We start from the raw sequence: 23,526 nt of genomic DNA, 5'->3' as shown, positions 1-23,526 counted from the left end.
AGAAACCCCCCCAAAGACTGAATGACAGAAACGTCAGAGCCCCAAAACCCCTTCCACCTCCCACACACAAGCAGCAGCAAAAACATAACCCTTCCCCCCACCCCCTCCCCCATTTGCTTCAGCAAAAGCAGCAACCCCCTCCCCCAGCAAAGCTGCCTAAGTGACCTTGATCTAGAGTCCATCCGAAACTACAATCCATCCCAACACCTCAGTGTCTCAGACAGACTCCCTCTCACTAGCGAGGGAGAGAGACGTCACTCCTGAAACAAATGACAGTGGGAGACCAGCAACTTGCCTTTTTGATATTGCAATATGCCACGTTGCCTCTCCGAGCACCCCGACTCAAGAAGCGACAGGCTCTCACCCTCCATTGAGAGAGGAAGAGAGAGGGACCATGAGTGCAGAGACTTCTTCCGACAGCAGTGTGCACAGCCTGCAAACTGACCACAGTTTCCTCTGGCCACAGGTAAAGCAGTTGCCACACCAAGCCGTGATGCATCCAGATGGGATATCTTCTGTGGCGCATTAATAAAAATTACTGAGAGTCAAAGGGGACGGGACATACCAAATTCCTTAAATCTCCTGAGGAGCTTTCTTGACTGTGGCTTCTACATGGTTGGATCAGGACCATAAGATCATAAGACATGGGAGCAGGATTGGGCCATTCAGCCCATCAAGTCTGCTCTACCATTCCATCATGGCTGATCCCAAATCCCACTCAGTCCCATACCCCTGCCTTCTTGCCATATCCTTTGATACCCTGACTGATCAGGAAACTATCAAGTTTTGCTTTAAGTATACCCACGGACTTGGCCTCCACAGCTGTCTGTGGCAGAGCATTCCACAGATTCTGGCTAAAAAAATTTCTCCTTACCTCCGTCCTAAAGGGTCAGCCCTCAAATTTAGTTCTGGATACCCCCACCAGAGGAAACATCCTCTGCACATCCACCCTATCCAGACCTTTCAACATTCAGTAGGTTTCAATGGGATCCCCATGCATTCTTCTAAATTCCAGTGAGTACAGGCCCAAAGCTGCCAAACACTCCTCATACATTAACCTCTTAATTCCTGGAATTATCCTCGTGAGCCTCCTCTGGACTTTCTGCAATGACAACACATCCTTTCTGAGATATGGTGCCCAAAACTGTTAACAATACTCCAAGTGCGGCCTGACTAGTGTCTTATAAAGGCTCAGAATTATCTCCTTGCTTTCATATTCTATTCACCTTGAAATAAGTGCCAACCTTACATTTGCCTTCTTTACTACAGACTCAACCTGTAAATTAACCTTATGAGAGTCTTGCACAAAGGCTCCGAAGTCCCTCAGCACCCTTGATAGAAAACATAGAAACATAGAAAACCTACAGCACAATACAGGCCCTTCAGCCCATAAAGTTGTGCTGAACATGTCCCCACCTTAGAAATTACGAGGGTTACCCATAGCTAAGGTTACCCTTAGTTTTCTAAGCTCCATGTACCTATCTAAGAGTCTCTTAAAAGACCCTATCATATCTGCCTCCACCATTGTTGCCGGCAGCCCATTCCACGCACTCACCACTCTCTGCATAAAAAACTTACCCCTGACATCTCCTCTGTACCTATTCCCCAGCACATTAAACCTGTGCCCTCTTGTGGCAGCCATTTCAGCCCTGGGAAAAAGCCTCTGACTATCCATGCCTCTCATCATCTTATACACATCAGGTCATCTCATCCTCCATCGCTTCAAGGAGAAAAGACCAAGTTCACTCAACCTATTCTCATAAGGCATGCTCCCCAATCCAGGCAACGTCCTTGTAAATCTCCTCTGCACCCTTTCTATGCTTTCCACATCCTTCCTGTAGTGAGGCAACTAGAACTGAGCACAGTACTCCAAGTGTGGTCTGACCAGGATCCTATATAGCTGCAACATTACCTCTCGGCTCCAAAATTCAATCCCATGATTGATGAAGGCCAATACATCGTATGCCTTCTTAACCACAGAGTCAACCTGCACAGCAGCTCTGAGTATCCTATGGACTCAAACCCCAAGATCCCTCTGATCCTCCACACTGCCAAGAGTCTTACCATTAATACTATATTCTGCCATTATATTTGACCTACCAAAATGAAACACTTCACACTTATCTGGGTTGAAATCCATCTGCCACTTCTCAGCCCAGTTTTGCATCCTATCAATGTCTCGCTGTAACCTCTGACTGCCCTCTACACTATCCACAACACCTCCAGCCTTTGTGTCATCAGCAAATTTACTAACCCATCCCTCCACTTCCTCATCCAGGTCATTATAAAAATCACGAAGAGTAAGGGTCCCAGAACAGATGTTTGAACCTGTTCCCCATTTAGATAATAGTCAGCTCTTTTGTTCCTTTCACCAAAATGCATTATCATCATCATCATCATCATCATCATCAGGTGCCATGCCCAGTTTGAGCTTTGACTGCTATGGCCCACATACTCCTATTTCGGGTCAAGTGGATCAATTCATTGGTATTCATTTCCAGTTCTCTGGCTGCTTGTCTCCATCATCATTTTTCTTTGTCTTCCTCTTGCTTTCTTCCCTTCAATCTTTCCCATAGTTACCATGCATTCTAACTCCTCTTTCCTAATCACATGTCCAATGAAGTTACGTTGCCTTTTCATGATCTCATACATTATTTCTCTTTTTGTGTTTGCTCTGTTCATGACATCCTCGTTAGATATTCATTTTGTCCATGATATTCTTTGCAACCTCCTCAAAAACCACATCTCTGCTGCTAAAATTCATTTCCTCATGTTACTAGATATTGTCCAACATTCTGAGCCATATAACATAACTGGATAAACATAACATTTCAGTACTCTGAGGCGGGTTGTCATGCCTAGTTTAGTGTTGGTCAGTATACTCTTCATTCTCGTAAAGGTGTCTTTTGCCATCCCTATTCTTCTTTTGATGTCCATGTCGCACCTGCCATCTGATGTCACCCAGCTTCCTAAGTAGCAAAAGTTCTGTACTTGTTTTATGTCTTCCCCGTTTATTTTCAGCCTGCAGATAGGATTCTCCTTCTTTTTGGATATCACCATACATTCTGTCTTTTTGCACTTTCTTCAACAATTATATCAATTAAGTTCTGTAGTTCTTCCTCCGTACTTGCAATTAACACAGTGTCATCTGCATATCTGAAATCATTGATGTTTTCACCACCAACTTTGATTCCCAAGATGTCTCTTATTTTTTGTCATATTGTTTCACTGTACACACTAAATAAATCAGGGGAGAAAACATACCCTTGTCTAACACCTCTCTTGATTTTCATAAACTGACTCACTTCTCCATCTATTCTTACAGCAGCAGTTTGTTCCCAGTACAGATTTCTGATTAGGCAGAGGTCTTTCGAATCTAGATCTAGAGTTTTCTGTAATATTTCAAATAACTTATTGTGCTTTACCTTATCAAATGCTTTCATGTAGTCAATAAAACAAACAAGCAAATCTTTTTGCACTTGAATAGCTCGTTCTGATAGTATCCTTAACATTAATATTGCATTTCTTGTACCTTTGTCTTTCACAAAACTATATTATTCTTCACCTATTTCAGCTTGTATCTTACTTTTAGCTCTTGTCATCAAAATTCTTAGAAGTATCTTGGTGATATGACTCATTAAACTTATGGTCCTATGTAATTCACATTCTATTGCTCCAGCTTTCTTAGGAAGAGTGATAAATACTGATTTTTTCATCTCTTCTGGTATTATTCCAGTCTCATAAATGTCATTGATTAAATCAGTAAGTTTTTCAATTCCATAATCTTCAAGGGCGATAATTTGTTCTATTACTGATTCATCAGGAAATGCATTATCATACATTTCCCAACACTGTATATCATCTGCCTCTTTTTTGCCCATTCTTCCAATTTGTCTAAGTTCTGCTGCAAACGCATTACATCCTCAGCACTACCTACCCCTCCACCTATCTTTGTATCATCTGCTAACTTTGCCACAAAGCCATCAATTCCATCAATTCTATTATCCAAGTCATTGACAAACAATGTGAAAAGTAGCGGTCCCAATATTGACCCCTGAGGAACACCACTAGTCACCAGCAGCCAACCAGAAAAGTTCCCCTTTATTCCCACTTGCTGCCTCCTGCCTGTCAGCCATTCCTCTATCCATGCCAGTATATTTCCTGTAACACCATGGGATTTTATCTTTTTAAACAGCCTCATGTGCAGCACCTTATCAAATGCCTTCTGGAAATCCAAGTTACTGACATCCACTGCCTCTCCTTTGTCCACCCTGCTTGTTATTTCCTCAAAGAACTCTAACAGATTTGTCAGGCAAGATTACTCTTTACAGTCACCATTCTGACTTTGACTTATTTTATCATTAGTTCCATGTACCCTGAAAGTTCATCCTTCGTAATGGACTCCACCACTTTCCCAACCAATGAGGTTGGGCAAACTGGCCTATAATTTCCTTTCTTTTACTTTTCTCCCTTCTTAAAGAGTGGAGTGACATTTGCAATTTTCCACTCTTCCAAAACCATGACAGAATTAAGTAATTCTTGAAAGATCATAACCAATGCATCCGTTACTTCTTCAGCAACCTCTTTCAGGCCTCTGGGATGTAGTCCACCTGGTCCAGGTGACTCATTCACCTTAAGACATTTCAGTTTGTCTAGCACTGTTTACTTTGTAATAGCAATGTCACTCACTCCTGCTCCCTGACATTCACGGACCTCTGCAACACTGCTAGTCTCTTCCACAGTGAAGGCTGATGCAAGGTTCATCTGCCACTTATTTGTCCCCCATTACTACATCACCAGCATTATTTTCCAGTGGTCAACTCTCACCTCCCTTTTACTCTTTATATAACTGATAAAAAAAATTCTAGTATCCTGCTTTGTACTATCGGCTAGTCTGTCCTCATATTTCATCTTTTCCCTTCTTATAGCCGTTTTAATTGCCTTTTGTTGGATTTTAAAAACTTCTCAATCATCCAACTTCCCACTCACTTTTGCTACCTTATATGCCCTTCCCTTAGTGGTTATGTAGTCCTGAACTTCCCTTATCAACCATGGTTGCCTACCCCTGCTATTTGAGAGCAACTTCTTCTGTGGGACATATCTATCCTGTGCCTTGTGAACTATTCCCAGGAACTTCAGCCATCTCTGCTCTGCCATCATCCCTGCCAATATCCCCACCAATATCCCCCTCCAATCCACCTAGGCAAGCTCCTCTCTCATGCCTCTGTAACTCCCTTTATTCCATTGCGATACTGATACATCTGACTTATGTTTCTCCTCAGTATGAATTCAATCATATTATGATCACCATCTCCTAAGGGCTCCTTTATGTTGGGTTCCTTTATGTTGGGTTCCTTTATGTTAAGTTCCCTAAGAAAATCTAGTTTATTACACAACACTCAATCTAAGATAGCCTTTTTCTAGGTAGGTTCAAGTACAAGCTGCTCTAAAAAGCCATCATAGGCATTCAACAAATTCCCTCTCTTGGGATCTAACACCAACCTGATTTTCCCAATCACCTTGCATATTGAAGTCCCAGTTACAATTGTGACATTACCCTTATTACATGTCTTTTCCAGCTCTCTTTGCAATCTCAACCCAACATCTTGGCTACTATTTGGAGGTCTATATATGATTTCCATAATGGTTTTTTTTCACCCTTGCTGTTTCTTAACTCCACCTACAAATATTTGACATTCTCTGACTCTATATCACCTCTTTCTGCAGATGTAATTCAATCTCTTACCAACAGAGCCACACCACTGCCTATGCCTTCTTGTCTGTCCTTGGAAGTTAAGCTCCCAACTATGACAATCTTTCAGCCACAATTCAGTGATGCCCACAACATCATACTGACCACTCTCTAATTGTTCCACGAGTTTGTCCACCTTATTCCGAAAACTAGGCACAATTAAATACAACACCTTCAGTTCTGACTTCTTCACCTTTTTGAGATTTGCCTCTGTGTACAATCTGCATTTGTACCCAATCATTGGCTTGTCCTTCCTCACATTCATGTTACATCCATCATCCACTTGTAAACCTGCTGGATCATCCTCAGCTCAATCATATTGGTTCCCGTTCCTCTGTCATATTAGCTTAAACTGCTCCCAACAGCTCTCACAAGAATATTGGTCCTCCTCAGATTCAAGTGCAACCCATCCCCTTTGTGCAGGTCCAGAAGAGGTCCCAATGATCCAGGAACCTGAATTCCTGCCCCCTGCTCCAATTCTTCAGCCACACATTTACCTGCCAGCTCATTCTATTCCTGTCCTCACTGTCAGGTGGCAGTGATCCCGAGATTGCTATCCTTGAGGTCCTGCTTCTCAACTAACACCCTGTATTCTGTTTTCAGGACCTCCTCCCTTTTCCTATTTATGTCGTTGGTACCAATAGGTACCATGACTTCTGGCTGCCTTTCAGGATTTTGTGGACACGTTCGGAATCATCACGGACCCTGGCACCTGGGAGGCAAACTACTATCCGTAACTCTTTTTCACATCCACAGAATTGCCTGTCTGACCCCTGACTATAGAGGAAAGGCTATTGGTGATGTTCACTCCTAGGAACTTGAAGCCCTCATCCATCTTAATCTCAGCACCATTAATTTGGACAGGAGCATGTGCACTGCCTTCTTCCTGAAGTCAGTGACAAGCTCTTGTTCTTATTTGCTGATATTGAGAGAAAGGTTGTTGTTGTGGGGTCATGTCACTAAGCTCTCTGTCTCTACCCTGCTCTCTAAGGTGTGGCCCACTACAGAGCACTCCATCTACTTGTAGATGGCGATAGAGCAGAACCTGGCCCTGCAGTTGTGAGTGTACAGGGAGTAGAGTCGTGGGTTGAGGGCCCAGCCTTGCGGGGCTGGGGTTCCACTGTTGAGGATGACTGTGCCTTGAGAGGCTCCTGAAAATTGGACCCTGTGGCTGTGGTGGCACCCAGCTCTAGCACATGTCGATGTGTGGACCATGAATGAGGTGCTGACCTAAGCCACAGCAAACTGTTGAGTTTAGGTATCAGATCCCTGACTCTGCTCTGACGTTCAGTGAAATGTCTCCAGCTTCCTGGTCACCAGTGAAAGAACTGCCCTCTGCTTTGGGGTCATTATCTGCTCCCAACTCCAGGTAACCCTGCTGGAGCCACGAATGGGGCAGGAGGTGACTGAAAAATAGACGGCCAGGTGGCTCATTGGTGTGAGGTAACGCTTCTCCTGTTGGACCACTGAACGTACAAACTCCAAATGGTCCTTTTCCGCTCTGAACAGACCTGGGCCGGGAGCCAGATAGCTGAAGCCTGAAGGACCATAGTCTCGTCTCTGGGTTTGGAGGACTGTCCTGGGGTATAGGACGGAGGAAAGAGAGATGTTTGGCTGGTGTTGGTTTCTTGTTTGTTGAGTTCTGTTCTGTGTTCTGCAAAGCATTGTAACACACTATGTTGGCTTCTCCCAGGACATTCCTACGCCTGCTGGTCATTAGTGCAAATGATACATTTAAATGTATGTCTCCATATCAATTACATGTAATAAATAAATCTGACTATGAATCTTGAACTTCAGCCAGCTGATGGCTCCACTAAGGTGAAGGTGAATCTTATCATTGGTGCCACATTCACCAAGTGCTGACTCCCGAGATCTGGGAGTGGTTCCCGTTGTCTCTAAACAGGTTGTGGACCTTCACTGTTCAGCAATGATCCTGTTGCTTCAGTGAACATCTCAGCATAGACATGAGTGAGCATACATAAGCAAGTATTACCTGCCTACTGAGCTCGAGTAGAGATGGCGTCACCCAGGCGCTCCCTAATGCTCCCCTAGACCTGGTGCAGTTCAGCATGCCCCTCACCGGAGTGTTGCACTACGTCTGGGTGAGAATCGCAGTATCCCATCCCCTAGCCAATACTCCATGTATCAGACCCTCTCATGGTGATGCTGTAGAAAGAGACATCTCACATGGTTTAAGATGAAACCTCTGCAGATGCTTCCCAAATGGGATAATGGTTACAACAATTATAAACGTTTACACTGTCATTCTTTTCCTTTGAGAAGATTTTGCTCTGGGCTACCATGGAAACGTACAAGCAAGTTGTGCAGCACTTCCTGCCGACACCATCCAAGTCACTTTACATATTCAGTCTGAGGGACTTCTCCAGAGTCATCCAGGTAATTCACAGCCAGGACTGAAATTATCCTGGCAGGTTACTGTCGATTTCTTCCCTTCCCGTGAGCTGAGCCACATTGTTGAGATCACTATTACTGTCTCTCCAGGGTCTGCTGCTCTTGAAACCAGACTGTGTTCCCCCGGGGACCAAAGGGGACCATAAATTGATGAGGTTTTGGATTCATGAAGTCCACCGTGTCTTTTCTGACCGATTGGTTGACAACCAGGACAGAAAGCTCTTCTTCCAAATCGTCAAGGTGAAGTACTCCTGTAACTGCAGGGGGAGCAGTGCCCATTCTCCTTGGGTTGACAACAGCCCAATGAGCTTTCCAATTTCATATAGCCCCCACCTCACTCCCCTTTGGATCCTGCTCCAGTCCCTTCACATTCCCTCCATCTCCTCCAGCTTCTCCCTTCCCTTCCCACTTCCAAACACTTTCAAAAGGTCCCCAGAACAGAAAATTCTTCCAGTTAATCATGATGGAAGATTGGCTGACTGGCAGGAAGCAGAGAGTCTGAATAAAGGGGGCCTTTTCTGGTTGGCTGCCATGACAGGTGTTGGGACCACAGCTTTTCACATCGTATGTCAATGATTTGGATGACAGAATTGATGGCTTTTTGGCCAAGTTTGCAGGCAGTACAAAAGGACTTAGACAGATGAGCAGAATGGGCAAAGAATTGGCAAGTGGAATATAGTGCAGGGAAGTGAATGGTCATGCACTTTGGTTGAAGGAATAAAGGCTTGGACAATTTTCTAAACAGGGGGAAAATACAGAAAACTGAGGCGCAAAGGGACTTAGGAGCCCCCATGCAAGTTTCCCCAATGGTTAGCTTGCAGGTTGAGTTGCTGGGAAGGAAGGCAAATGTGACGTTAGCATTCATTCAACACGCTGGAGGAACTCAGCCGGTTGGGCAGCATCCGTGGAAAAGATCGGTCGACGTTTCAGGCCAGAACCCTTCGTCAGGACTGAAGAGGGAAGGGGCAGAGGCCCTATAAAGAAGGTGGGGGGAGGGTGGGAAGGTTCCAGGAGAAAAACCAGTAAGGGGAAAGATAAAGGGGTGGGGGAGGGGAGGCAGGGAGGTGATAGGCAGGAAAGGTGAAGAAAGAATAGAGGAAAACACAATGGGTGGTAGAAGGAGGAGGAACCATGAGGGAGGAGGTAGGCAGCTGGGGGAGGGAGCAGAGTGAAATAGGGATAGGGAAAGGGAGGGGGAGGGAATTACCGGAAGTTGGAGAATTCTATGTTCATACCAAGGGGCTGGAGACTACCTAGACGGTATATGAGGTGTTGCTCCTCCAACCTGAGTTTAGCCTCATCATGGCAGTAGAGGAGGCCATGTAAGGACATATCTGAATGGGAGTGGGAAGCAGAGTTGAAGTGGGTGGCTACTGGGAGATCCTGTCTGTTGTGGCGGACGGAGCGGAGGTGCGCGACGAAGCGGTCCCCCAATCTGTGTTGGGTTTCACCGATGTAGAGGAGGCCACATCGGGAGCACCGGATGCAATAGATGACCCCAACAGACTCACAAGTGAAGTGTTGCCTCACCTGGAAGGACTGTTTGGGGCCCTGAATGGTGGCAAGAGAGGAGGTGTAGGGACAGGTGTAGCACTTGCGCTTACAGGGATAAGTGCCAGGTGGGAGATCCGTGGGGAGGAACATGTGGACCAGGGAGTCGCGGAGGGACCGATCCCTGCAGAAGGTGGAGAGGGGTGGAGAGGGAATGATGTGCTTAGTGGTGGGGTCCTGTTGAAGGTGGTGGAAGTTGCAGAGGATAATGTGCTGGATCCGGAGGCTGGTGGGGTGGTAGGTGAGGACAAGGGGAACTCTGTCCTTGTTGTGGTGGCGGGAGGATGGGGTGAGAGCCGAAGTGCGGGAAATGGAGGAGATGCGGGTGAGGGTATCATTGCTGACAGCAGAAGGGAAACCACGATCCTTAAAGAAAGAGGACATTTGAGATGTCCTGGAACGGAAAACCTCATCCTGGGAGCAGATGCGGCGGAGACGGAGGAACTGGGAATAGGGAATGGCATTTTTGCATGTGGCGGGGTGGGAAGAGGTATAGTTGAGGTAGTTATGAGAGTCAGTGGGCTTGTAGAAGATGTCAATGGACAGTCTGTCTCCAGAGATGGAGACCGAGAGATCGAGAAAGGGGAGAGAAGTGTCCAAGATAGACCAAGTGAATTTGAGGGCTGGGTGAAAGTTTGAAGTAAAGTCGATAAAATTGACGAGCTCAGCATGGGTGCAGGAAGCAGCACCAATATAGTCGTCAATGTACCGAAGGAAAAGTTGGGGAGCAGTACCAGAATAGGTTTGGAGCACAGACTGTTCCACATAACCAACGAAGAGGCAGGCATAGCTGGGTCCCATGCGAGTTCCCATAGCTACACCCTTGGTCTGAAGAAAATGGGAAGAGCCAAAAGAGAAGTTATTGAGTGTGAGAATCAGTTCCGCCAACCGGAGGAGGGTAGTGGTGGTGGGGAACTGGTGAGGTCTATTATCCAGAAAGTAGCGGAGGGCTTTGAGGCCTTCTTGATGGGGAATGGAGGTGTATAGGGATCCATAGTGAAAATGAAGCAGTTGGGACCAGAGAACTGGAAGTTGTTGAAGAGGTGGAGGGCATGGGATGTATCCCGGATGTAGGTGGGGAGAGACTGAACTATGGGTGACAGAATGGAATCCAGGTAGACAGATACAAGTTCGGTGGGACAGGAGCAGGCAGAAACTATGGGTCTACCAGGACAGTCAGGCTTGTGGATCTTGGGGAGGAGGTAAAACCGAGCAGTACGGGGTGTGGGAATAATGAGTTTAGTGGCTGAGGATGGAAGGTCTCCGGAGTTGATAAGGGCGGTGATGGTGCGGGAGACAATGGTTTGATGTTTTTTGGTGGGGTCCTGATCCAGGGGTAAGTAAGAGGTGGTGTCAGAGAGCTGCCATTTGGCCTCAGTGAGGTAGAGGTCCGTCCGCCAGACTACTACGGCACCACCTTTGTCTGCAGCTTTGATGGTGAGGTTGGGATTAGTGCGGAGAGAGTGGAGGGCAGTGCGTTCAGAGGAAGTGAGGTTGGAGCAGGAAAGAGGAGTGGTGAAGTTGAGACGGTTGATGTCTCGGCGACAGTTGGAGATAAAAAGATCAAGTGCAGGTAGAAGGACCGGGCGGAGTGTCCAGGAGGAGGAGGAGGGTTGAAGACGGGAGAAGGGGTCATCAGTAGGGGGAGGGGAATCCTTGCCAAAGAAGTAGGCTGGGAGACGTAGGTGACGGAAGAAGAGTTCAGCGTCATGGCGGGCACAGAATTCACTGAGGTGTGGACTGAGGGGGACAGAAGTGAGGCCCTTGCTAAGGACAGAACGTTCTGCCTCAGAGAGGGGAAGGTCAGAGGGGATGGTGAAGACACGGCAAGGGTTTGGGCTGGGGTCGGAGGAGGGTAAAGAGTGGGATGTCTCAGGAGGGAGAGGGGGGTTGGGATGTTCAGGGAGAGGGGGATTAGGGGAGGATGAGGGATCAGAGGAATGGAGGGGTGATGAGGGGTAGAGGGAAGGTTGGGAGTCGCAGGGAGGAAAGAGGGTAGTGGGGGAATCAGACGGGCGGTAGGACCCAGCGGCAGTAAGAGCGGTCCCAGTCTGGAAAGAACGTTAGCATTTATTTTAAGAGGACTAGAATATAAAAGCAATGATGTAATGTTGAGGATTGATAAGCTATTAGTCAGGCTGCACTTGGAGTATTGTGAGCAGTTTTGAGTCCTTTATCTAAGAAGAATCTAGGGAAAAAATACCCCCAGGGGTGCCCGAGAGGGGGGGAGGATGAGCACCCCAGTCGGATGAACACAACGACATCAGACCCAGGCAATGAACAAACGACGATGAGGAAGCAGTGTGCATGTGGCAAAATCTGCAAGAACGATCGTGGTTTGAAGATCCACCAAGCGAAGATGAAGTGTTTGGCGGGAGCAGGAGCAGCACAATGCGCAGGTGTCCAACCTGGTGAGACGAAGGAGGGGCCAGGCCCGGAGTCACCCTATAGTGCCCGGAACCTCCAAGTGTTGCAAACTAATCCCTCTAACATGAAGTCTAACAGGAGGCGGATCAAATGGCCTGCAGCTAACATGACTTCACTGTGGAAGCAGTTTGATGAAGATGTTAACCAAATTCTGGAGGCAACGGCGAAGGGAGGGGTTGATAGGAAGCTGCAAGCCGTGACAACAATTATTGTCAGTATCCCAGTGGAGGGTGGTTGTAGGGGATTCGTAGCCCGTTCTTTAGTTACAGCCTTCAGCATTTTGAGCATCGAGGGAGAGAGGAAGAGGAGAGCCATCCGCAGTACCACCGATGCGGCAGAGAGGGTCTCAAGATGGCTGTGGCTCAAAAGAGGGGAGCCATGGAGTCATAAGTAGCTAGCCATCTGGACACAAGGTGGGGTCTGATCAGCCGCGGCTGGGTCACCTGGAGGAGGGTGTATAATGTTGAAAGACCCAAAACACCCGATGATTCCAGGAACATCACTGAAGATGTGTCCAGAAGCATCAGTAGATGTATGTACACAGCAGAAAGGATGTGTCAGTGTTGGAGAGGGTCCAGAAGAGGTCACAAGAATGACCCAGGAAGAAAAGGGTTAATGTATGAGGAATGTTTGATGGCTCTGGGCCTGTACTCACTGGTGTTTGGAAGATTGAGGGGGGGGGTCTCATTCAAAGGGCAAGAGTGGATGTGGAAAGAATGTTTCCTGTAGTGGGGGAGTCTAACACCAGAGGCATAGTCACAGAGTAGAAGGATTTCCCCTTAGAACGGAGATAAGGAGAAAGTCCTTTAGAAAGAGGGTGGTAAATCTGTGGAATTCCTTATCACAGATGGTCATGGAGGCTAAGTCGTTTAAAACAAAGGTTGATAGGTTCTTCACTGGTAAGGGCCACAAAGGATATGGAGAGAAGGCAGGAGAATGGGGTTGAGAGGGATAATAAATCAGCCATGATGGAATGGCAGAGCAGACTCAATGGCCGAATGGCCTGATGCTGCTCCTGTGTCTTATGCTGGGAGGGTTCCTGCCGTCTGGGGATTCAACACAGTTGTTCTAATAGGGAAATTATTGTGGAGAGACAGTGATGGAGATGTCTGTAACCTGCCAGTCTTTCATTCGTAACTTTAGCCGATCCTTCAGTAACTTAAGCAACACCCACAAAATGCTGAAAGGTCTCAACACGTCAGGCAGCTTCTATGGAGATGAATAAACAGTCAATGCTTCAGGCCAAGACCTTTCATCAGGACTCAAGATTTACAGCATCTGCAGAATCTCTATCCTTTAAGCTGTTTGGGGAGGTCTCACCATGACAGAAGTTTGTTTTCATCCCCACTTTTAAAACTACTTGTTCCTTCCACCCCATCACTCTTCCCACCACTGTCCATGTATCCATGAAGTGAGGGTGGGACACTACAGACAGGAGCTCCCTCCTTCCACAAAACCATTTCTTAGTGCATGCTGGCCACCACCAATCCCACTAGATCCATAGCTGGGCTCGTGGTTCCCAAATCCCGCTAAGTCCGTGGCTGGGCTCGTGGTTCCCAAATCCCGCTAAGGCCGCGCTGGACTCGTGTTTCTGGACAGTTGTATTGAAGTTGCTTTCTCCCCCTCAGAACGTGGTACAGACGCAATTCAGGGAGAAAATCAACAACATATTCCACCACATGGGTATCGCGAGAGACATCAGTGACGACGATATGCGCCTTCTCTTCTTCGGTGATTACATGGCCAGGAATGGCAGCGGAGAGAGGGCCTACGATGAAATCACAGACATGGCTGAGCTGCAGAATGTAAGCTTAAGGGTGACAGCACCGTAACCCCACCCTGCTCTACCTCCTCCATAACCCCCAAGAGTCAAGAGTACGACCACACAGAAAGAGGCCCTTCAGCCCAACCAGTCCATGCCAAAGTGGTCTTCTGCCTCGTCCCACCTACCTGCACCTGCACCATAGTCTTCTGCCTTGTCCCACCTACCTGCAACTGCACCATAGTCTTCTGCCTCGCCCCACCTACCTGCAACTGCACCATAGTCTTCTGCCTCGTCCCACCTACCTGCACCTGCTCCATAGTCTTCTGCCTCGTCCCACCTACCTGCACCTGCACCATAGTCTTCTGCCTCGTCCCACCTACCTGCACCTGCACCATAGTCTTCTGCCTCGTCCCACCTACCTGCACCTGCACCATAGTCTTCTGCCTCGTCCCACCTACCTGCACTTGCTCCATAGTCTTCTGCCTCTTCCCACCTGCACCTGCTCCATAGTCTTCTGCCTCTTCCCACCTGCACCTGCTCCATAGTCTTCTGCCTCGTCCCACCTACCTGCACCTGCACCATAGTCTTCTGCCTCGTCCCACCTACCTGCAACTGCACCATAGTCTTCTGCCTCGTCCCACCTACCTGCACCTGCTCCATAGTCTTCTGCCTCGTCCCACCTACCTGCACCTGCACCATAGTCTTCTGCCTCGTCCCACCTACCTGCACCTGCACCATAGTCTTCTGCCTCGTCCCACCTACCTGCACTTGCACCATAGTCTTCTGCCTCGCCCCACCTACCTGCAACTGCTCCATAGTCTTCTGCCTCTTCCCACCTGCACCTGCTCCATAGTCTTCTGCCTCTTCCCACCTGCACCTGCTCCATAGTCTTCTGCCTCGTCCCACCTACCTGCACCTGCACCATAGTCTTCTGCCTCGTCCCACCTACCTGCACCTGCACCATAGTCTTCTGCCTCGTCCCACCTACCTGCACCTGCACCATAGTCTTCTGCCTCGTCCCACCTACCTGCACTTGCTCCATAGTCTTCTGCCTCTTCCCACCTGCACCTGCTCCATAGTCTTCTGCCTCTTCCCACCTGCACCTGCTCCATAGTCTTCTGCCTCGTCCCACCTACCTGCACCTGCACCATAGTCTTCTGCCTCGCCCCACCTACCTGCAACTGCACCATAGTCTTCTGCCTCGTCCCACCTACCTGCACCTGCTCCATAGTCTTCTGCCTCGTCCCACCTACCTGCACCTGCACCATAGTCTTCTGCCTCGTCCCACCTACCTGCACCTGCACCATAGTCTTCTGCCTCGTCCCACCTACCTGCACCTGCACCATAGTCTTCTGCCTCGTCCCACCTACCTGCACTTGCTCCATAGTCTTCTGCCTCTTCCCACCTGCACCTGCTCCATAGTCTTCTGCCTCTTCCCACCTGCACCTGCTCCATAGTCTTCTGCCTCGTCCCACCTACCTGCACCTGCACCATAGTCTTCTGCCTCGTCCCACCTACCTGCACCTGCACCATAGTCTTCTGCCTCGTCCCACCTACCTGCACCTGCACCATAGTCTTCTGCCTCGTCCCACCTACCTGCACCTGCACCATAGTCTTCTGCCTCGTCCCACCTACCTGCACCTGCACCATAGTCTTCTGCCTCGTCCCACCTACCTGCACCTGCACCATAGTCTTCTGCCTTGTCCCACCTACCTGCACCTGCACCATAGCCCTCTGTACCTCTCTCATTCCTGGACCTATTCAAACTTCTAGATGTTAAAACTGAAACCACATCCACCACCTCCCCTGGCAGCTCATTCCACACACTCAACACCTCTGAGTGCAGGCTTCACCTCAAGTTCCCCTTATAAATTTCACCTGTCACCCTAAGCAGGAAAGATTAGATTATTAGATTATGAGGACACTCGGTCCTCGTTTATTTTCATTTAGAAATGTATGCATTAAAAAACGATACAATATTCCTCCAGAAAGATATCACAGAAACACAGGACAAACCAAGACTAAAACTGACAAAACCACAAAACCACGTAAAAAAAGGTCTCAGGTCCCGATGGCCCATCATCTCACGTAGACGGTAGAAGGGAGAAACACTCCCTGCCATGAACTCCAAGTGCCGCAAACTTGCCGATGCATTGGAAGCACCCGACCACAGCCGACTCTGAGTCCGTCTGAAAACCTCGAGCCTCCGACCAGCCCCTCCAACCAGCCCCTCCGACCAGCCCCTCCGACCAGCCCCTCCAACCAGCCCCTCCAACCAGCCCCTCCAACCAGCCCCTCCGACCAGCCCCTCCAACCAGCCCCTCCGACCAGCCCCTCCGACCAGCCCCTCCAACCAGCCCCTCCGACCAGCCCCTCCGACCAGCCCCTCCAACCAGCCCCTCCGACCAGCCCCTCCGACCAGCCCCTCCAACCAGCCCCTCCGACCAGCCCCTCCGACCAGCCCCTCCAACCAGCCCTCCAACACCGAGCACTGAGCACCATCTCTGCCAAGAGTTTTGACCCCGCCCCGGCCGCCGAGCAACAAGCAAAGCCGAGGACTCGGGACCTTCCCCTCCAGAGATTCTGGATCACACAGTAGCAGTGGCAGCAAAACAGGCATTTCAGAAGTTTCACCAGATGTTCCTCCGTGCTCTCATGTCTGTCTCCATCAAATCAGGATTGTGCATGGCACCCTACTTGACAAATAACAGACATCACCACCGGAGTGGCCGCTGCGAGTTGCGACACGCCACCATCTTCTCCTCCCAGATATCAATAAGATTGAAAGAGTACAGAGAAAATTTACAAGGATGTTGCAAGGTATGAGGACCTGAGTTATAGGGAAAGGTCGAATAGGTTAGGACTTTTTCCCTGGAACGTGGAAGAATGACCATAAGATGAGACACAGGAGCAGAATCACACCACTTGGGCTGTCAAGTCTGCTCCGCCATTCCATCACGACTGATTTATTATCCCTCTCAACCCCATTCTCCTGCCTTCTTCCTTAATCTTTGACACTCTGACTAACAAAAAAATTATCAACCTCTGCCTTAAATACACTCAATGACTTGGCCTCCACAGTTGCCCATAGCAATGAGTCCCACACATTCGCCACCTTCTGACTAAAATTCCTTCTCATCTCGGTTCTGAATGGACATCCCTCTCTTCTGATGCTATACCCTCTGGTCCTAGACTCACCCACTATAGGAAATGTCCTCTCCACATCCACTCTATCTGTGTCCTCTGGTCCTAGACTCACTCACTATAGGAAATGTCCTCTCCACATCCACTCTATCTGTGTCCTCTGGTCCTAGACTCACTCACTATAGGAAATGTCCTCTCCACATCCACTCTATCTGTGTCCTCTGGTCCTAGACTCACCCACTATAGGAAACATCCTCTCCACATCCACTCTATCTGTGTCCTCTGGTCCTAGACTCACTCACTATAGGAAATGTCCTCTCCACATCCACTCTGTCTAAGCATTTCAAGATATGATAGGTTTCAATGAGATTCCCCCCTCATTCCGCTAAACTCCAGTGAGTACAAATCCAGAGCCATCAAACATTCAACATGCATTAACCTTTTCATTTCCAAAATCATTCTCATGACCCTCCTCTGGACCCTCCCCAATGCCAGCACATATTTTCTTAAATAAGGGGATCAAAAATGCTCACAGTACTCCAAGTGTGGTCTGACCAATGCTCAGCATCATATCCTTGCTCTATAATCTAGTCCTCTCAAAATGAATGCTAACATTGCATTTTCCTTCCTTGCCACCAACTCAACCTGCAAGTTAACCTTTCGGGAATCCTGCACAAGAACTTCCAAGTCCCTTTTCATCTCAGTTTTTTGTATTTATTCCCATTTAGAAAGTAGTCTACACCTTTATTCCTTCTACCAAAGTGCATGACCTTACACTTCCCTGCACTATATTCCATCTGCCACCTTTGCCCGTTCTCCTAATCTGTCTGCAGGAAGATTGTTCCCAATGTTGGGGAAGTCCAGAACGAGGGGTCACAGTTTGAGGATAAAGGGGAAGCCTTTTAGGACTGAGATGAGGAAAAACTTCTTCACACAGAGAGTGGTGAATCTGTGGAATTCTCTGCCACAGGAAACAGTTGAGGCCAGTTCATTGGCTATATTTAAGAGGGAGTTAGATATGGCCCTTGTGGCTAAAGGGATCAGGGGGTATGGAGGGAAGGCTGGTACAGGGTTCTGAGTTGGATGATCAGCCATGATCATACTGGATGGCGGTGCAGGCTCGAAGGGCCGAATGGCCTACTCCTGTACCTATTTTCTATGTTTCTATGTTTCTATGTCTGTCCTTCTGTAGACTCCCTGTTTCCTTAACACTACCTGCCCCTCCACTTATCTTTGTATCATCTGTAAATTTAGCCATAAAGCCATCTATTCCGTCATCCAAATCATTGACATATAATGTCCAAATACAGAAGCAGTCCAAATATCAGCCACTGCAGAACATCACTAGTCACTGGCAGCCAACCAGAATAGGTCTCCTTTATTCTGGTTTTTTGCGTCCTGTCAGTCAGCCAATCTTCTATCCATGTTAGTATCTTTTCTGTAATACTGTCACCCCTGGTTCAGATATGGCCCAAGTGCGGAGTGAGAGACACTGATAGTTCACAGACTTTAATGCAAACAGTGTTAAAGGGAAAAGAAAACAATAAAGAAAGTTAGTAATGGATACCGGAGAAACTCAATGTAGAGTAGAGAAGCTCGGTATGTAGATTTGGGACTCTCGGAATGTAGAGTTAGGACATGCACTGACTCTCCTCAAACCACCAATGTGAAAACGTCACTATTCAAACTTTGCTGGGTCCATTACTTGGCAAGATCCTTCTGTCACGATGGAAACAGAAACATAGGAACTCCAACGGAGCGCTGTTGCCTCGACGAATCACACTGACCAACGAATCTCATGGCCAAGGTCAGTGGCCCTCTCTCTGCCGGGTCTATGTTCGTGGGGTCGATATTTGCTGTCACTCCCAGTTCGGATAAGGCGGGGTGCGGAGAGAGAGACACTGAAGCAGGTCAATCGTTCACAGACTTTAATGCAAACAATGTTAAAGGGAAAAGATGCATCCCAGGGTGCTGAGGGAATTGGTGGAGGTTATAGTAGACACGTTGGTAATCATTTACCAAAACTCTCTAGATTTTGGGCAGGTCCCAGCAGATTGGAAGACAGCAAATGTAACGCCACTTTTTTAAAAATGATGTACGCAAAAGACGGGTAACTAGCTTAACATTTGTAGTTGGGAAAATACTTGAAGCTGTCATTAAGGAAGAAATAGTGGAACATTTAGAAAGGAGTGGTTCCATTAGACAGATAGAGCATAGATTCAGAAAGGGCAGGTCTTGTTTGACAAACTTACTGGAGTTCTTTGAGGACATAATGAGAGCAGTGGATAGAGGGAAACAGGTGGATGTCGTATACTTGGATTTCCAGAAGGCATTCGATAAGGAGCTGCACAAGAAACTTATAAATAGGGTATAAACTTATAAATGCATGGAGTCTGAGGAAGTGTATTGACATGGATAGTGGATTGGTTAACCAATAGAAGGCGGAGAGTTGGTATAAATGGGTGTTTCTCCAGTTGACAGTCAGTGGTGAGTGGGGTGCCGCAGGGGTTGGTGCTGGGCCCGCAGCTGTTTACCATTTACGTTGATGATTTGGAAGAGGGGACTGAGCGTATCGTAGCAAAATTTGCTGATGATACTAAACTGTGTGGAAAAGCAAATTGTACAGAGGATGTGAAGAGTCTGCAGAGGGATATAGATAGGTTAAGTGTTTGGCAGATGGAATACAACGTTGGTAAATACGAGATCATCCACTTTGAAAGGAATAATAGAAGAGCAGATTATTATTTGAATGGTGAAAGATTACAACATGCTGTTGTGCAGAGGGACTTGGGAGTGCTTGTTCATGAATCGTAAAAAGTTGGCTTGCAGGTGCAATAAGTTATTAAGAAGGCAAACGGAATGTTGGCTCTTCATTGCTAGAGGGATTGAATTCAAGAGCAGGGAGGTCATGCTGCAACGATACAGGGTACTGGTGAGACCGCACCTGGAGTACTGTGTGCAGTTCTGGTCTCCATACTTGAGGAAGGATATACTGGCTTTGGAGGCAGTGCAGAGGAGGTTCACCAAGTTGATTCCAGAGACGAAGGGTTTAACCTATGTGGAGAGATTGAGTCGCCTGGGACTATACTCTCTGGAGTTCAGAGGAATGAGAGGGGATCTTATGGAAACATACAAAATTTTGAAAGGGGTAGTTAAGAAAGAAGTAGGAAAGTTGTTTCCATTGGTAGGTGAGACTAGAACTAGGGGACATTGCCTCAAAATTCAGGGGAGAAGATTTGGGACGGAGATGAGGAGAAACTGCTTTTCCCAGAGAGTGGTGGATCTGTGGAATTCTCTGCCCAGGGAAGCAATTGAGGCTTCTTCACTAAATATATTTAAGATTCAGTTAGATAGATTCTTAGGAAAATTGAGGGTTATGGGGAAAAGGCAGGTAGATGGAGCTGAGTTTACAGACAGATCAGCCATGATCTTATTGAATGGCGGGGCAGGCTCGATGGGCCGGTAGCTCGATAGCTCCTATTTCTTACGTTCTTATGTAAAACAATAAATGCCAGGCCAAACAGGGCCGTTAACTAAAACTCTCAAGTGGAAAACGAAGCCTACACTGCCACTGAAAAGAACAACTAAGAATAAAACGAATACCGCTCGTCTTCAGAGTCAGTTGGCTTGACAGTCCAATTTCTCAGGCAAGGCAGAATGCAGGCAGCAAAGTGTTGCTGTGTCCAGGTCTCAACAAGTACTATGACGGAATGAATAGAGTTAAATACTATCACAATGAAATAATAGTTAGCTGACACGTGCATTTGCCGTATCGACTGTGCTGCCGAATCCGTGGTTGTGACAAATACCACGGGCTCTTATCTTGATAAGCAGCCTCATGTGTGGCACCTTGTCAAATGACTTCTGAAAATTCAAGTACACATCTCCTGCCTCTCCTTTGTCTAGTCTGCCTGTTACTTCCTCAAAGGATGTTTCAGGTAAGATTTCCCCATAAGGAAACCATGCTGACTTCGGCCACTTTTTATCATGTTCCTCCAAGTACTCTGAAACCTCATCCTTAATTATGGACTGCAGTACCTTCCCAACCACTGAAGTCAGGCTAACTGGTCTATAATTTCCTTTATTCTGCCTCCTTCCCTTCTTAAGGAGTGGAGTGAAATTTGCAATTTTTCAGTCCTCCAGAACCATTCCAGAATCTAGTGATTCTTGAATGATCAGTACTAATGCCTTCCACAATCCCTTCAGCCACCCCTTTCAGAACCCTGGAGTGTAGTCCGTCTTCCTTCAGATCTTTCAATTTCCCAAGCACCTTCTCTTTAGTAATAGCAACTACACTCATTCTGTTCCCTGACACTCTCAAATACCCAGCATATCTCTAATGAAGACTGACACAAGATACTTGTTAAGTTCCTCCACCATTTCTTTGTCCCAATTACTACCTCTCCAGTGTCATTTTCCAGTGGTCCAATATCCATTCTCACCTTGCTTTGCCTCTTTATATTTCTGAAAAAAAACCTTTGTTAGTTGCTAAGTTCAAGGGCTCAGTGATCTCCCGTGCCACATGCTCTTGAGGCCAGAGCTGGGAAGATTATAGTTTAAAACATAGCTAAGGATTTGGTGTAGGAAGGAGGGCATAAGATTTTTGGATCACTGGGCTCTCTTCCAGGGAAGGTGGAACCTGTACAGAAGGGACGGTTTTCCCCTGAACTGGAAGGGGACTAATATCCTAGTGGGAAGGTTTGTTAACGCTGTACAGTGGGGTTTAAATTAGAGTTGCAGGGGGATGGAAACCAGAGGGCCAGAACAGTTAGTGGAAAGGTTGTGGAGGCAGATGTTGGTAAGACCTCAGACAAGGTTAGAAATCAAAAGGTTGAGAATGGTGTGCCTAGTGTCCTGAGCTGCCTATATTTCAATGCAAGAAATATCATAGGAAAGGCAGATAATAGTGCTGAAGATGAGATAGCTAGATTACAAACAGAGGTGATGTGTATTGAGGAGAGGCTTTTGACAGGGCAAAATTGCAGTCAACAGGATGAGTTGCTGCATAAAAGGTGGACAGAATCAAAAATCATTGAAGGTGTTGTATTTGAATGCGTGCAGTATATGGAACAAGGTAGATGAACTTGTAGCACAGTTGCAGATTGGCAGGTATGATGTTGTAAGCATCACCTTGTCAGGGCTGAAAGATTACAGCTGGGAGCTCAATGTCCAAGGATACACATTGTATCGAAAGGACAGGCATGAAGGCAGAGGGGTGGCGTTGGTCTGTTGGTAAAAAATTAAATCAAATCATTAGAAAGAGATAACATAGGGTCAGAAGGTGTTGAATCATTATGGATAGATCTAAGGAACTGCAAGAGTCAAAAGACTGATGGGAGTTGTATACAGACCCCCAAACCGTAGTAAGGATGTGGTCTACAAATTACTAACTAAAGGTTCGCTCTCGATCTCGTTGCCTTTTTGGCGGTTGCAGCGTTTCCCATCCTTCAGGAGAGCGGGCCCAGGCTCAGCGGCTGAAGTTGGTGGGTGGGCGGCTGCTGCTGCTATTATTTATAAGGCGGCGACTGGAGAGATTCAGCGGGAGGTGAGCACCCGGCGCACGACCGACCGAAAACACCGATGCCATCGACATAGAACCTCTCCTCGGAGCCGAGCGAGCAAACAGCCATCACATCCCTGCTACTGGTAACCATGTAATCCAGTACAACCTGTTCATGTCGAGTGGCGGCGACTAAACCAGCTCCCCCACGGGACTCAGTCTGGTGAGGACACCCAGCAGGACTGAAAAACAAGACCTGACAAAGGGCCGATGAGCTCCTTGTGAGCCAACGGCCATCTTCCGTGGAAGAGATTAAAGCCTCACCACGTAGCTCCCTCTTACGAATCGTATGCTATGCACTTAGAAGAGATTCTGAGGTACATAGCCACAAGGAAGAAGGTAACGACCTTGGGAATTGTAGGTCTGTTGGGAATGAAGGCGGCACACCAAATCTGAAAGGACGTGTGGCACTGGCTAATGATAGACTGAAAACTAGGGGAAGTATTTTACGGATAGGGACATGGAATGTTCGAACAACGTATCAAGCGCGGAAGCTTGATAATGCAATTCTTGAGAATGAAGCTGGATATTATGAGAGTAAGTGAAGTCCGTTGGACAGAGGCTGGAACAGTTGACAAGAATGATTTTGTGATGATATACTCTGGAGGAGAGAGCCATGCCAATGGCGTTGGAATTATTATGAAGAAGAAAATCTACAATACAATGGATGGGTTTTGGCCCATATCTGATAGAGTCATAATGGTAAAGTTAAAAGGAAAGCCTTTCGATGTTACGATAGTCCAAGTGTGTGCACCAACAGGTGAGCATGAGGATGAAGGGGTGGAATGGTTTTATGAGGACGTAGAATCTGCTTTAAAAATGCAAAGAGCTCTGATGTATTTTTCGTTATGGGAGATCTGAATGCTAGAATAGGCAACATGAAATACAAGGATATCATTGGTCAGTGTGGCT

At 47.3% G+C, this 23,526-nt stretch overlaps 1 protein-coding gene across 1 annotated transcript in view; it reads left to right on the top strand.

Annotated features, from left to right (window-relative positions):
• The window catches only part of LOC134359584 (dynein axonemal heavy chain 3-like), a 542,314-nt gene that overhangs the window by 319,190 nt on the left and 199,598 nt on the right, over positions 1 to 23,526 (top strand). Inside the window, exons 39-41 of the mRNA XM_063073083.1 lie at positions 8,039 to 8,152; positions 8,258 to 8,407; positions 13,774 to 13,950. Of these exons, the coding sequence (XP_062929153.1) occupies positions 8,039 to 8,152; positions 8,258 to 8,407; positions 13,774 to 13,950 (441 nt within the window). The remainder of the gene's footprint in view (positions 1 to 8,038; positions 8,153 to 8,257; positions 8,408 to 13,773; positions 13,951 to 23,526) is intronic.

Source organism: Mobula hypostoma, chromosome 20, assembly GCF_963921235.1.
Source record: "Mobula hypostoma chromosome 20, sMobHyp1.1, whole genome shotgun sequence".
NCBI lineage: Eukaryota > Metazoa > Chordata > Chondrichthyes > Myliobatiformes > Myliobatidae > Mobula > Mobula hypostoma.
The sequence above is the reverse complement of the archived record's forward strand: the minus strand, read 5'-3'. Positions and strand labels throughout refer to the sequence as shown.